We start from the raw sequence: 15,025 nt of genomic DNA, 5'->3' as shown, positions 1-15,025 counted from the left end.
CCCTTCTATACAGGGGACTATGGCTTAATGACTATTGAAAAAATGAAGCCAACAAATAGGTTTATTCTGCACATGAGGCCAGGCCCACACCCCTGTGGGAACTGCCATGTGATAAGGTCTTTGAGCCCAGGCCAATTTCATAGGAAGGCAAGGAGCAAAGGATCGCCCTGTCCCGGTCCTGAGGACCCCAGGGTTCATGCTGACAGTGCAGCCACCCCAACACTGTTCTGAGGAGGAAGATGAAAGAGGGCTCCATCCTGCTGGGAAAGGACTGGGCATCAGTGAACAGAGTGATCCCTGTCCTGGGGTCACTTCTGCCTCAGCTTTTTGATGAAGGAAACCTCATCCCGATTCCGGATACCATAACTGAAAGACAAGGAAACGACAGCGTCTGTCCTACAGAAGGATCACCTGTAACTCCCCACCCAAACCTGTGAGGGACCAAGAAAGAAAGGATGAGGTGTGGCAAGAGTGTGTGGCAAGAGGCAGTGTGGCTGTCCTCCCAGACACGCTGCACGCCATGGCTGGAGCTGCTCCTCTGCCTGCCACTCTCCCACAGGGGAATGCCCCAAGGAAGCCACTTGTGGGAAGGTGTCTGGCCAGGGACGCTGCTGCTGCAGCCCTCTGGCAGAACATGGGGCATTAGAGGGCACCAGACGAGATGTCCCTCCAGCTGAAGATGTGGCCTGAACTTACTCTCGGAGCTTCTTCCTGTCCTCTGTTAGCTTCTCTCCTGCAGAGGTCAGATGGTATGTCCTCCACACGTAAGACCTGCAAGAGGGGGCTCAGGTAAACCAGGCGCTGCCTTGAGCAGGATGAGCAGGATGAAGGGCCCTCGAGGGCCCCTGGGCAGCTGTGATCCCTTGCCTAGGCTTTTCTCCCGTGCAGTGCATGTGTGAGGAGGTGCCATATGAAGAGCTGGCCAAACACTTTGCTAATGAAACCGGGGACAGTGCTAGACACAGCAATAGGGCACTTGATTCACAGGAGCACGAGGGCCAACAGCACCCAGAGACACTGACAGTTGCAGCCTTCACCCAGGAGATCACTTTCCGACACTGATGCCCTAGAGTGAAGATATCTACCAGTGTATGTAGGGTGATGTTGATGGAAGTGTCTAGAAACAGATGAGGCAGGAGTCCCAGACACAATCGCCCCCAGTCTGAATGTGCTCCAAACAGCTTTGCAGCAGAGCAATAGGTGTGTGCATGTGTGCTGCTGAGAACTACCTCTCAATGGTGCCCATACTGGCCCTAGGAAGGTCCAAGGAAGGAGTTGCTATTCCACTTACCAGCTGATGTGCTGAATGCCCCCTTCACGCTCCTGCCTGAGCTGTACATGCCTCTGGATGGCCTTCTTCAGGTCCAGGACAGTAGCATTCTGCACTACGACCACAGCTGCAGCCAAGGACACAGTGGGAGAAGATCCATGAGGGACAGAGCCTCAGGTGACAGGAGAACCCAGAACCTGTCAGGCCCTATTCTGCAGATTGGGTTTGTGGCTGCCCTAATGCCCCTGGCATGGCCCCCAAGGTCCTCACTGACCAGTCCTGCTGAACATCTTGTTCATGTGAATGTGTAGGCCTAATGGGAGGAGGACAGCACTTACGCATTACTTCCCCGTCCATCTTGCACACTCGAACTGTCATTGCTTGGCCATATTCTAGAGCTATCTGGGAATTGACCTCCTCCAACGTAACCTAGAGAAGACCAAAGGTGAACATAGAAATCCTGGCTCTCTAGCACCCCAAACAACAAGAAAAACAAGCTGATAGTGGCCAGAAAGTGGTGTCCCATTTTATGAAGGGCAAGAAGGGGCTCTTGCCTATATTTTAGGGTTTACTAGTTATTCAGTACCCCAGCCTCATGTTTCACCCACATCTTTAGAGGGGGAAAGAAACAGGGAGGGAGAATGAACCCACATGAAGATGGGCCGGGGAGGCGGAAGAACACTGGGCCTAAACGTTCTCCCTCAGAGTTCCTGAGCATTGGGTTCCAGGGCCTAGGGGCTGGGGTGGATAGGTGTGCATAACTTACCAGGCACCAGAAAAATGATGATGATAAGAAATGTTCTGATAGAACACCTAAGAAAGTGCAAGTTGGGCTGGGAATGCTGGAGGGTGGCACAGCGCCTGTCTAGCAACACAAGGCCTCTGAGTCAATCTCCAGCACCGCAGTGGTGGAGGGTAGGGGTAGAAGTTAATTTTAAAGATCAGAGATGGGCAAAATTCAAAATAAATGAGGTAAAGGCAGTACTATCTGTGCGAAGCATATTGGAAAAATAGAAACACTGACCTAATCTTCACGTTACTTTGTGTCCCCCGGAGGTTCCTGCATCGACTTTGACTTTTAAACATACCGCATTAAAATGCCTTTTACCTTGGTGAGGGAGTGTTTCGGCGCCCCTGCCTGGTCAGGCAAAGTTCGCTTATGCCCAGAGGGGCTGTCCCGGGCCGCCCGCGGCCGCCCACCCGCGCCCCGGGCGCTGCCCGAGCGCACCTGGATCGGGAGGTCGCAGAGCAGCGGGTCCTGCACTACCATGGCGAGACCCTCCTGGAACACGTCCACGGCCTCGGAGTGCGGTAGCAGCTCCTCTTCGTCCTCATCGTCCTCCTGTCCCTCCGGCCGACACGCAACCTCGGCTTCCTCCAGGGCTGCCACCCGCGCGCTGGGGTCCACCGGTCCCGCCGCTTACCGCTGGGGAGGGAGCGCGCACGCGCAGATGCCCGCCTTGTGAGGCAGCTCAGCTATTGGCCAATGAGAAGGCCGCCTGCTGCGGGGGCCAACCGGGAGTGCGCAGACGCGTGCCTATTGGAGAGCTGGGGGGCGGGCGGCTGCCGTGGCCAATGAGAAGGCCGCCTGCTGCGGGGCCGACCGGGAGTGCGCAGACGCGTGCCTATTGGAGAGCTGGGGGGCGGGGCGGCGGTGACCAGTGAAAAGAGTGAGGCCTGCTGCGGGGAGCGCGCCGGCGCGGAGCTGGCGGCGGAGCCGGAGCTATGCTGCTCTTCTGCCCGGGATGCGGGAACGGGCTGATCGTGGAGGAGGGCCAGCGCTGCCACCGCTTCGCCTGCAACACTTGCCCCTACGTGCACAACGTCACCCGCAAGGTGGGCCCGCGAGGCCGGCTCTCCGCTGGTCGCGCCCGCCGCGCAACCATTGCTTCCTGGTGCTGTCGCCCTGGCTGGGTCAGACTGCGGCCTGGTTCCTCGCGGAGACCTGCCTGCCGCTTGCTCCGTGCGCGATGCTCCAGCCGTGGCCGGAACGCCCCCAGCAGGCCTGGGCGTGCCGGGCATCCCCGAGGGAGAGGCCTGAGGCTCTTCCAGTTGCTTTGCCGCGGCAGCTCCGACCCCGCGGAGAACCCGGCTGGTGCGCGTTTTGCCCGGTTGCGTTTTCCCTAGTTGGCCCCCTACTCACCGGTCTTGTCTTTACTTGATTTAAAATTGCAGCCCCTCCCTCCGATTTATTCTCCTCCCTAGTTTTATTTTCCATGGGACTTATTACTTTCAAATATATTATGTAGCTTTCTCACGTGCTGCATTTGTTAACCTTGGAACACACGCTCAGCAGGGCAGGGGTTTTCTTTGTTCCTTGTATGTTCTAATCCGAATGCCTGGGTCTACAGCACAGTGAGTGTCCTGCAAGTGAACGGTGTACAATGGCTTATAACTCGTTATTTTCCTTGGATAATTCAGCTTTACTTTTTAGAAAGTAGGCCTCATTAGTGCTGCCTCATGGGTTCAGAGTCTACTTAATATTAACATTTTGGCAGTGTCTGATACAATTAAAAAAAACTAAGTGTAACTTGCTTTGAAAGCTGTCTGCCTGGGGGGAGAGTGACTGGATTATCCAGCAAAGTGCTATTGGTTGACTTCTGTGGAGCCGTTGTCCCCACTTCCACGCCCTCAGTTGCATCTTCCAGTCTTTGCAGAGATCTCTGATAGCCCAGCCTAGAGGACAACTCAGTCATGGGACCTCCTGTTCCACTGGAGTGTGCTACTCTGTGGAGCAGGAATTTGCTTCATTTGGCATCCACAGAGGAGAGAAGGAAGTCAGGGGCACTTGAGGGCTGTGTGGTATAGTGGTCCATGTTCATACTGTTTACTTACTTGGAGTGTGAAGGCTGTTTTTGTTTGTTGGTTAGGTAACGAACCGGAAGTATCCAAAACTGAAAGAAGTGGATGATGTGCTTGGGGGAGCAGCTGCCTGGGAAAATGTTGACTCTACAGCAGGTGAGAGGCCTTTTCTGTTGCCAAGCTGTGGACAACTGAGACATTGCTGACTATGCCACTCCATGTTGAGTCTGTGGCGGTACATGTCTAAGAATAGGAAAAGTATCTTTCTTTCATAATTTATTATTATTTAAAATTTCATCATCCCAAAATAACCATACAAGCCTTGGTGTTACATAGGCCTGGGTTGGATTCTTGGGGCAACCTCTTGTTAGCGGACCCCCGTGGCCTCTTCTGACTCTGTGGCTGGGTCATACTTGTAGGTTATGAGAGCAGGAAGTGAGGTGCACAGTGCGTGGGAAGTGGGAGGCACTCAGGGGATGGCAGCTCTGGCGGCAGCAGCAACGGTGGCAGTGAGAGTCTAAAAAATTGTCTTCTCGTTCTAATAGAGATTCTAGGGAGGTGGTGCCAGGGAGCGTTCAAGTGCACGTTGGATAAAATGTCTTCTTGTTCTAATAGAGATTTTAGGGTGGTGCCAGGGAGCGTTCAAGTGCACGTTGGATAAAAATAAACGTTCCAGTCTTGCTTCGTGTTGAATAGACATAGATGTGATGGGGAAGCAGAAAAGGGCCCTCAGTGCAGCCTGTTTTGAGGGGTGACAGCTAATTCAAGGTTAGTTCTGTCTTTTCAGCACACACAGATATGCTATGTTAAAAGTTAGCGTTGGTAGAATTTGTTATTAAAAGATGGATTATGGACCTGATGTGAGAGAGTGTGTGAAGGCGTTTTCTTGAGAGTCGGATTGGATGGCTGGGGTGAGGCTCCAGGATGAGCACTTGCCTAGCAAGTGTAAGGCTCTGGATGCACTTCCCAGCACCCAGGAAACAGAAACAAAAGAATAGGGTCAATTTCTCCATATGGAATCAATTGGAGGTCAATCTGTGCCCCTGGACATTTTGAAAATGTGTGGGATGTGGTACGATGTGGGTAGGAGCGACCTGAGCAGCTGCTACCAGAACACCCCCTGGACACACCATCAATTGGAAGAGAAGCTTGGAGAGAAGTCATATGTCCACCCCCTGGGGAGTGGTCCTTTAACAAGGAGAATCTGCAGCATGAGCCCCTAGTGTGAGCAGCCTTCGTCACCATCTTCCCTTTGTGTCACTGTAGAACACTGCAGATGATGATCTGCAGATGAGAGCAGGAATCTGTCTCCTGCCATTCTGGAGACTGGGAAGTCCAGGATCAAGGTGCTGGGGGTCTGGCAGAAGAGCACAGAGGAATGTGGGTGGCAGAGACCCAAGGCCGCCCTGGGCAGTGAACCCCATACCACGGGCCTCAGCTCTTAAATTCTGCCTTCCTTGAAGTCCTAGGGTTAGACATGATTCTGCCAGTTCTTTGCTACTTTGTAACACAGACGACCTCCCCTGCCCCGCTGTACCCCTGTTCCAGCAGGATGCTGCTCATTCCACGGAAGAGCTAGTCAGAGTAGTCTCACAGTGTTCTGTTCACAGCCATGTACGTAGTCTCCAGGAAGAAGCAGCCTTCTTGCCAGCTCTTGTTTTCTCCTGAATCCTTACCAGAATCTCCTCAGGGATTGAGGGGCACCACAGGCCTTTTTTTTTTTTTTTTTTTTGCCGTGCTGGGGATTGAACCCAGGGCCTTGTGCTTGTGAGGCAAGCACCCTACCGACTGAGCTATCTCCCCAGCCCCACAGGGCTTTCCTAGCACTCACTTCAAGACTTAGTTTAGCTGGGTGTGGTGGCTTGCACCCATTGTCCCAGCTCCTTGGTTTTGTCTTCTTTTTTTGGATACTGGGGATTGATCCCATGGGTACTTTATCACTATCCCCAATCCTTTTTTTTTTTTTTTCTTTTGATACAGGGCCTTACTGAGTTGCTTAGGGCCTCTCACTAAGTTGATGAGGCTGGCTTTGGACTTGAGATCCTCCTGCCTCAGCTTCCCTAGTTGCTGAGATTTTAGGTACGCACCACCACTCCAAGCCAGTCCCAGCTACTTGGGAGGCTGAGACAGGATGATCACTTGAGTCAGGTCTGTGAGTGAATCAATAAATAAAATAAAAATAAAACTATTCTATTTTAGTAAGCTTTTTTTGCTGCTGCAACCAAAAGACCTGATGACAGTTTTAGAGTAGGAAAAGTTTATTTGGGGCTCATGGTTTCAGAGGTCTCAGTCCATAGGCTCCATTGCTTTGGGCTCAAGGTGAGGCAAGCAGTGATGCGTGAAGAGTGTGGTGAGGAGAACAGGTCAGGACACACCACCAGAAGCAGAGAAAGTGAGAGCCGAGCCCATAGGACATAAACCCCGAAGGCACGCCCCTAGTGACCCACCTCCACCTGTCACACCCTACTTGCATGTAGTTACCACCAATGCACTGAGTAGGTTAAGATCCTAATAATGGGATTGTTTTGCCTCTAAACTTTCTTGCCCAGTCTCACACATGGGCTTTGGGGTGGGGCGGGCACCTAACGTCCAGACCACAACACGTTCTATCCTTCGTCCCTCGTGCAGTCACAGGTATGTTGTTACAGCAGCACAAAACAGACTAGATAGTCATGGTGCATGTTAAGCTTCCAGCCAGTCTTCAGTCAGATTGAGACGAAAGATAGGATCCAGGGAGCAGGAAGGAGGTGTTCTTTTTTTTTTTTTTTTTTTTTTTTTTTCCCTTGGTACTGGGGTTTGAACCCAGGAGTGCTTTATCACTAAGCCACATTCCCTTTGTATTTTTTATTTTGGGGACAGGGTCCCCCTGAGTTGCAGAGGGCTTTGCTAAGTTACTGAGGCTGGCCTCAAACTTGCAATCCTCCAGCCTCAGCCTCTCCAGTCACCAAGGTTACAGTGTGCCACTGGGAGGAGTGTTTCGAGGTCATAGGTCTTTCTGACTCCTCGGTGTTCGTGCTGCTGGGAACAATGTCTGTGTCATTGGAAGGGAGGCTTTACACCCTCCCTTAACAATAATCAACATGATCATTTCCTCTTAGGCGTGTGTTCCGCACAAGCGTCACTTTTGTATAACGGGGTTGTGTGGTTCTTTCCTTGCCAGAGCCGTGTCCCAAGTGCGAGCATCCTCGAGCTTACTTCATGCAGCTCCAGACCCGCTCTGCGGACGAGCCCATGACCACCTTCTACAAGTGCTGCAGTGCTCAGTGTGGACACCGCTGGAGGGACTAGGGCTGGCCCAGCTGCGCAGTGACGTCCAGTGGGATATGAATTGCGTGTTCTGAGTGTCTTTGTTGGTATAGTGGGAAGTTTGCCTCTTGGGGTGGGAGACCAGGGTGTCAGAAAAGGATGTGTGGAGAGGAGACCCACAGGGAAGCGTGCCCGGGTTAAAGTCCTCATTCACTAGGCAGATGACATTTCTCACACCAATGAACACTCTCTACTGTTTGCACAACTTAGTGCTTTAAATGTCCCTATTTCATTGTTAATTGTAAACCTGTAATCAAAACTTGTTCTGAATGTCTCATAAAAATGAAGTCTAATACTGTCTTCTCAGTGTTTTAAATATTTTAAGAAATAGCAAACCACAAACCACATTGATCTCTTCACATTGACTACTATGCTTAAGTTTAAACAGGTTACAGAATTGCTAATAATGAGGGTATGAATTTCTATTTTTTTTCTTTCACTAAATTGCCCAGGCTGGCTGCAGGCTTACAGTCCTTCTGCCTTTGCCTTCTTAGTTCTGGGAGCACAGACGTGAGCCACTGTGCCTGGCTACACTGGACTTCTTATTTCAATTTTTAAACATTCCCTGATTAGCTTCCTGGGGTTGCAATAAATGTATTAGATGGGGTGCTTTTATAGTTTCTATGTTAATCTTTCCATTCAGATTAAAAGGACACCTCAGACTAACTGGAAACAAGTTTGTTGATACCCTTCACTTAAATTCTTTCCAAATCTTCACCCCCAACTAAATCTCTTAAGAGTGAATTCTTATGAAATCATGAGATTCAAATTTCTGCCTTTGATACAGGTTTTTATTTTTTTGAGACTGGTATCTTTGCTAAAAATGATGTCATCTTTACATGGAACCATGATTTTCTATTGTTATAACACATTGACAAGGTCCTGACCCCGTTATATCTAATTGTTTTGTTTTGTTTTGCAGTACTGGAGGGATTGAACCAGGGGTGCTCTTCCGTTGAGCTACATCCCCAGGCCTTTTATTTTTTATTTTGAGGCAGGGTCTCACTAAGTTGCTGAGGCTGGCCTCAAGTTTGCCATCCTCCTGCCTCAGCCTCTCGAGTTGCTAGGATTGCAGGTGTGTGCCACTAGATTTTATTTTTTGTGACTAGTTCTCACCATGTTGTCCAGGGGTAGAATTCGTGGACTCAAGCCACCCTCCCACCTTAGCCTCCTGAATAGCTGGGACTACAGATGCATGCTGCAGTGCCTGGCGGTTGTTATCCTTAGTGTCTTCTGCTTGTGCCATTAGTTGTATTTCCTTAGGCTCCAGTTTTTGTGTTTAAGGTTGTTGTTGGGAGGTAGTAGGGATCAGTCGTATAGATCATGCACTCTGAAGCTAGCTTGGCAGACTGTACTTAATGAGACCTGTCTTCATTTCCTCATCCGTATGATGGAGATAGTAATAGGCGGTTTTATGGTTTATAAATTTTTTTTTCTCTGTTTTTTTTGCAATACTAGGGATTGAACCCAGGGCCTTGTGCATGCTAGTAGAACAGATTCTACAGAGTGTGTCTTGCTGACCATGAAGATACTCCCACCTGCAGCTGTAGTTCACTGCAGACTTTGCTTGGGGCTGATTTCCAGTGCCCAGCTCAGCCTTCAGGGGGTGACTCCTCAGATCAGCAGTAGCGTCTGTCTGCTCAGCAAGAGCCCAGGAAAATGACTTCCCACCATTCTCTGGCTTTGATGAACTGCCCACATGGTTCCCAGTGTCTTCCTCTCTCAGAACACTTTTTCGTCGAAAGGCCCGTGGTCCTAGACTTGCTTCCTCTGGGCCTGCTTCTTCAGCTGCAGCCTCCCGTGGCCTCACTAAGCCACAGTCAGTAAATGGCTTTCCTTGCATGACTGACAAACGAGCCACTGGGAAACATCGTCCACTTGCAGCCTCGTCCACTCTTCACATGTGAACATGTTCCACTGCAATGAGATTTTCTATTCAACTCCTGAGTTTCCTGACTGTGACTTTTCTGTGCTGGGCACATCCCCTTCTTGGCTGCTGTCTGATAACGTGGACACTGCTGTCATCACGCCCAAACACATGGCTTTGCCCTCGGAGTTCCATTCACTTTACTTGTTAGCACTGGGCGTGGAACCCAGGTTGCTCTTCCACTGAGCTGCCCCCATTTTCAGTTTAATGTGTGTGAAGAGATCCTGTTGTGTATTGAGGGTGGTTCTAATGATTTCCTGTCTGGCAGTGTCAACCAGCTGTAGTGTCACGGCATAGTCAGTTTTTCTTATCAGTGCTGGGAATTGAACCCAGGGCCTCACCCATGCTAGGCAAGCATGCTACCACTGAGCCATGTCCCAGCCCTTTTTATTTTATTTTGGGACAGGGTCTTGCTCAGGTTGACATTGCACTTGACAATCCTGCTCAGCCTTCTGAGCTGCTGGGACAGCAGCTGTGTGCCACTGTGCCCAGCTCGCCCTTCTTACTTGGACAGAATGGGTAGCACTGGTAATAAGCAAGACTGATGTTATGGGTGGCCGTGTGGCGGTCCTTGACGTGCTCATTGGTTGACTGCACCACGGATGTGTGAAGTGCTGTGGAAGCAGCGATGGACACTGGCCAGTGAGTGCCACTGGCCACCAGTAGGGCTGTATTTGCGCCTGGGTTCCAGGAGAATGGAGTCTGTCTCTGGCAGAATCTGCCTGATGTGACTGTTTTGGAGCGTCCAGGGGAGGCCTTGGGTGTTGATGGACGGTGGCTCACTTTGGTAAGCGTAGATTCGCTCCTGTCTACTTGAGCTCCTGGCGGCTCCCCAGCCCAGCCCCCAGCCCTGGGGCAGGCTTCCACAGCCTGGGAGCCAGGCTGAGCAGCGAGGGTGCCTCCGTGTGGTGCAGGCACACGCAGGCAGCCGCGGTCAGCCTGCCCTGTGGGCCACCCCTCCAGCTGAAGAACCCCGTGGGGATTTGGAGAGCCAGCATCTGTGTCTCCCTTCATTTTCATTTCTGCCACCTTTTGTAAGCCAGACTTTAAAGTCTTGGACCTTCAGAAGCAACCCCATATGGGGGAGTTGGGAGGTGTCAGCTTGTGCTCGAGTAGGGCAGAGGCTTAAGCACCTCAGGCTGGTGGACCCCTCCCTGGCACAGCCATTTACCACAACAAAGAATAGATCAGTAACCCTCAGGTGGGGGACAGTCTCATTTCCAATAATATATAATTATTAGATGCAAATACCAGTTTTCAGTAAGAAATCCCAAAAGACTTATATAGAAACAGTAAGGGGTAGCCCTTCAAAGGAAATGCCAACAGAAATTGCCCCTGAGAGAGACCAGTGTGTGGGCTTGACAGAAGAAGGTTTCAACCACCTGACTTGATAGATGCCTGGACAGCTGAAAGAAGATGTGGACAAGTCAAGAAAACACATGGCCAGGCCTGTTGGCCACAGCTGCCACCCCAGGTATCCAGGAAGTCAAGGCAGGAGGCTCACAAGTTTGAGGCCAGCCTGAGCAACTTATCAAGGCCCTAAACAAAAAATAAAAAGGGCTGGGGGTGTAGCTCAGTGGTAGAGTGCCCCTGGGTTCCACATATACAATGAAATGGAAATGTCAATAGACAAAAAATAAAAAAGAAACCTAAAAAATTCTGGAGCTTAAAAGTTTAATGACTGAAATGAAAGTTTGCTAGAGTGATGCAAAGGTAGATTTGAGCAGGCAGAGGAGGAAATCTGAAGGTAGGACAGTAGAAATGACTGAGTCTGAGGAGTACAAAGAAAGATTGAAAGTGAACAGAGAGCTCAAGGGACCTGCGATCTACCCAGTGAACCAACATGCATTCTGCGAGTCCTGGAGGTGGTGAGGGGGCAGCCAAGGACATATGAAGAGAATGAAGCCGGGCGGGACGGCACACACCTAACCCGAAGCGGAGAATCACAAGTTTGAGGCCAGCCTCAGAGACCAAGCAACTCAGTGAGACCCTGTCTCAAAATAAAAAATAAAGGGCTGGGGATGTGACTCTGTGATAAAGTACCCTCAGTACCTGCCCCTGCCCCCCCCAGAAGAATGACCTACCTTTGACGAAGGATGAATCAAAACATCCAAGGGGCTCAGTGAACTTTAGACAGAATTCAGAGGTCCACGGCAAGACAAATAAGACCAGATATCATCACGCTTTCACTGGGGAGGGTCTTTTTCTCTCTTATTTGGTACTGGGAATTGAACCCATAGCCTTGTGTATTGAGTCACATCCCAGCCCTTTTTATTTTGAGACAGGGTCTCACAGCTATTGGCCTCAGATGTTCAATCTTCCTGCCGCAGCCTCTGGAGGAACTGGGATTATAGGTGTGTGCCACAGCACCCAGCTGAAACCACCTGAAATCAGCAGTAGTGCCTTGTATCACATGAGGGGTCCTCAATACCATCATCAGCAGGTTTCCAATCAGAAATTCCAGAGGCTCAAAGGCTAGACTGGTAAATTTTCAGTGCTGAGAAAGCTGAACCAAGAAGGCTGTCTCGGGTAAGACTTGTTCACAAGTGAGGGAGAAGTTGACATGGCAACATCAGCGGTGGCTGAGGGAGGGTATTCCTTTTAGGGAGTGCCTTGCAAGAAGTGCTGAAGCTCTTCAAGTTAAAGTGAAAAGACATGGGACAGCAACTGGTGGTAAAATATAGCATTATTTTAACTCAGCTTATAATTCCACTTTTCATATTTTTCACATCGAGACATATTTTAAAATTAACTCACTTAAAAGCTGATATTGTTAATGTGGCTTGTAACTGCATTTCTTTCCTACATGGTGTAAGTGATTAATGCATTTGATGTTAACGATATGTTTTGGGCACAACTGTTTTTAAATTTTTTATTTTTTATTTTTTGGCACTGGGGAATTGAACCCAGTGGTGCTGTACCACTGACCTACATCTCAGCAATTTATGTTGTTTTAAAACAGGGTCTTGCTAAGTTGCTGAGGCTGGCCTTGACCTTGCAATCCTCCTGCCTCATCCACTCGAGTTGCCAGGATCACAGGCCTGTGGCACTGTGGTTGGCTTGGTCACACAATTTTAATAGATGCAATTTTGTAACAGTAACTGAAAGGCAGTAGGGCGCAACTGTCCCTAGAGGCGGAGAGTTTTGTAGGTTATTAAACGGATATAAACTCAAGTGTCAAGTGTCATGACATTAGGATTTTAGATGTAGTCCTATGACAACCACCCACCAAAAAAACTTAGCTATGGAATGTGCACAGAATATGGGAAACCATTCCTCCCTGCAGGTAAGGCATGCAGGGAAGCACCGGATGCCAGGGTGACGGGACTTGCTGTAGAGAAAACAGATTGTGCCTCTGGTGAGCCTGCCCCCGATGGAGCAGCAGCTGGATGCTGGGTGTTTCCTAAAGGTCTGGTGCCATCAAGAGGCAGTGGAACCTTCAGGGTGGGGCTCGTGGGAGGCAGGTCTGACTTCCTGGAGGCCTCTGTCATAGTGTGGCTGGAGCTGGAGGGCCTTGGCCAGAACTGGCCTGGCACAGTCCCAGGGCCTGTGAGCTCAGGGATCAAGGCTCTCTGTGTAAGCTGGGTGCCTCGGGTATTTCAGTATAGTAATGCAAAGGCATAGCTTGGTCTCTGCCTGTGGAAAACACACAGCAGCTCACATCACAGAGTGGTCAAGGCATTCTGATTTTACAGAGTGTGTAGAGCAATTAGAATGTTTCACTGCAAAAAATAAAAAATCACAAAAGAGAATAGTAAGGCAAGAAATAAGGGACAAGAAATAAAGCATGCAGAAAACAAATAGCAAAACAACACACATATGTTCTTATTAGTAATTACTTTGAATGTAAATTAACTCTCCAGTAGAGATTGGATAAATGGATTTAAAAAGACATGGTTCAAGGGGTTATGGGGATGAGGTGATGTTCCACCAGGTGAACTCAGTCAACAGCGGCTTGTGGTCCTCTCTCTATCCACTGGGAGGGGCAAGACTCAGAAGATGCCTGAGCCAGGACGGAGAAGAGGCCGATGGGTATTGAGCTTTCCTTATGCGTATGTAGTTGTGGTAAAGTTCTCATGAATTAGCACAGCAAGAGATTAGCAATAACTAGTGATTGAGCATAAATGAGTTTTGGTACCAGGGGCTCTCACTCAAGGCAAGCTCTGCCACTGAGCTCATTCCCCGCCCAGCGCTACTATTGCTGTGTGGACACATCAAGGAGGATGCACTGCTTGAGGTCATCCCACATTGTCAGGCCATAATGACCTGGATGGTTGGGGATCCTTGATAGCTAAAGGTGTTTTTGGCTGAAACCTTTTGGAGGAACATTGTTATCAGAGTTGTAATCCTTCCCTTCCTCCCTTCTGTCCTTTCATTTGTGGTGCTGGGGAGCTATGAGGTGAGCCCAGAGGTGAGCTATGTTCCCAGCCTTTTCTATTTTGAGACAATTTCTTGCTAAGGTGCCCAGGCTGGCCTTGAACCTGTGCGCTTCCTGCCTCTGCCTCAGTTGTGCCCACCTGCCCCTTCTTCCTAGTTGATCAAGTGTTGCTGCAGAGGTTGCAGTCTTTGTGAGTGCTTAGGGAACTATCATGCTGCTCCACTCAGGGGTTTTCTTGCATGATCTTGTTCTTTAATGCCTGCAATTGAAAGCACTTAAGCAGATTTCAGTAATGCCCACATTCCTGGTTCTACCTCTGGTTCTTCCTGACCTTCCTCTTCTGTAGCTCACCTAACAAATCACTCTTTGAGAACTCTCTCCTAATCAACCTCTTCAGCTCTGCCAAGAATGTGGCAGCAGCTTCATCAGCATTTACAGGTTTCCCACTGATTTTTGTACTTGTCAGTCCAACCCTGTCCTGGCTGTAGCTATCCCTCGCTTGCACCAAAGGGCAGGTGTCACTGCTTTTGGGAATCCCTTGGCTAAGTCTTCACACAGGCTCTCTGGGCTGCATGCTGGCATCGGTCGGAACAGTTTTCTGTTCGTGTCTTCTGCCCACAAAGTCAGTGCCTCTTCCATCTCATCGGAAGCATGGATCAAGCTCAGGGATAGAATTTTGAAGTTGGAGGTGGAATAGCAAAACTAGCATGAATTTCTTTCTTTTTTTCTTTTCAATTTCCCAAAGAAGTTTCATTCTTAAAGTAGGTCTTAGCATCCTATAGTATATTAGCATATGGTGATTTTTTTTTCCTCTTGAAGTTGGGAACGTCCATCCTTTCTTGAAAGAAGCACTTTAAGCTTCTCTTTGGCATACCCAGCTTGCCATCACTCCTGCTCTTGAGCTTTAAGGCTTTATTAAGTAAGATCCAGGTCACTGAACACAAGCATTTGGGACACCATGACCGTGGATCTGATAACCAGGGTGGCCATTAAGTGACTGATGGACAAGTCATATAGGCATGTCACACCAAGGTTTTACATCCCTGCAGGATCAGGGGCAGCATGGGACTTCATCACACAATTCAGGGTGACTTGCAACTTAAAACCTGGGAATTGTTCATTTCTGGAACTTGCCATTTCACATTTTCAGAGCATGGTTGACTATGGGTGACTGAAACCCTGATAATGGAGACAACTGTATTCACATTTCAAAATGCTAAGGGCAAGTTTCCAATGTTCTTCCCAGAGAGGACAAGAATTTGAGGTGATGAGTATGTGACTAGTTGATTTGATTATTCCACATTGCGCTCATACATCGGGACATCACTTTGCACTTCACAAA

General features: G+C 49.4%; 2 protein-coding genes across 2 annotated transcripts; one reads left to right on the top strand and one right to left on the bottom strand.

Moving 5' to 3' along the window:
- Nucleotides 1–43: 43 nt before the first annotated feature.
- On the bottom strand, nt 44–2,710 carry SNRNP25 (small nuclear ribonucleoprotein U11/U12 subunit 25). The gene is made up of 5 exons (XM_079120838.1): nt 2,499–2,710; nt 1,609–1,699; nt 1,292–1,397; nt 697–771; nt 44–366 (listed from the first exon to the last, which is right to left on the bottom strand). Exons 1-5 carry the CDS (start codon nt 2,538–2,540, stop codon nt 309–311), a joined length of 372 nt encoding a protein of 123 aa, XP_078976964.1. The 5' UTR covers nt 2,541–2,710; the 3' UTR covers nt 44–308.
- Nucleotides 2,711–2,951: 241 nt separating this feature from the next.
- On the top strand, nt 2,952–7,473 carry POLR3K (RNA polymerase III subunit K). The gene is made up of 3 exons (XM_079121873.1): nt 2,952–3,106; nt 4,141–4,228; nt 7,233–7,473. The coding sequence occupies exons 1-3, from the start codon at nt 2,996–2,998 to the stop codon at nt 7,358–7,360; spliced, it is 327 nt and encodes a 108-aa protein (XP_078977999.1). The 5' UTR covers nt 2,952–2,995; the 3' UTR covers nt 7,361–7,473.
- Nucleotides 7,474–15,025: the final 7,552 nt, after the last annotated feature.

Source organism: Sciurus vulgaris (assembly GCF_902686455.1).
Source record: "Sciurus vulgaris genome assembly, chromosome: 18".
In the NCBI taxonomy this organism is placed as follows: domain Eukaryota; kingdom Metazoa; phylum Chordata; class Mammalia; order Rodentia; family Sciuridae; genus Sciurus; species Sciurus vulgaris.
This window is presented reverse-complemented; position numbering and strand designations above follow the sequence as displayed.

Excerpts from the sequence above, each read along its gene's own strand:
- POLR3K (XM_079121873.1), top strand. The coding sequence starts at position 2,996 with ATGCTGCTCTTCTGCCCGGGATGCGGGAACGGGCTGATCGTGGAGGAG. Across the intron at positions 3,107-4,140 it reads TGCACAACGTCACCCGCAAG|GTAACGAACCGGAAGTATCC; the intron begins GTGGGCCCGCGA and ends TTTGTTGGTTAG. Across the intron at positions 4,229-7,232 it reads AAATGTTGACTCTACAGCAG|AGCCGTGTCCCAAGTGCGAG; the intron begins GTGAGAGGCCTT and ends TTTCCTTGCCAG.
- SNRNP25 (XM_079120838.1), bottom strand. The coding sequence starts at position 2,540 with ATGGTAGTGCAGGACCCGCTGCTCTGCGACCTCCCGATCCAG. Across the intron at positions 772-1,291 it reads GGCATTCAGCACATCAGCTG|GTCTTACGTGTGGAGGACAT; the intron begins GTAAGTGGAATA and ends CCCCTCTTGCAG. Across the intron at positions 367-696 it reads GACAGGAAGAAGCTCCGAGA|TTATGGTATCCGGAATCGGG; the intron begins GTAAGTTCAGGC and ends CTTGTCTTTCAG.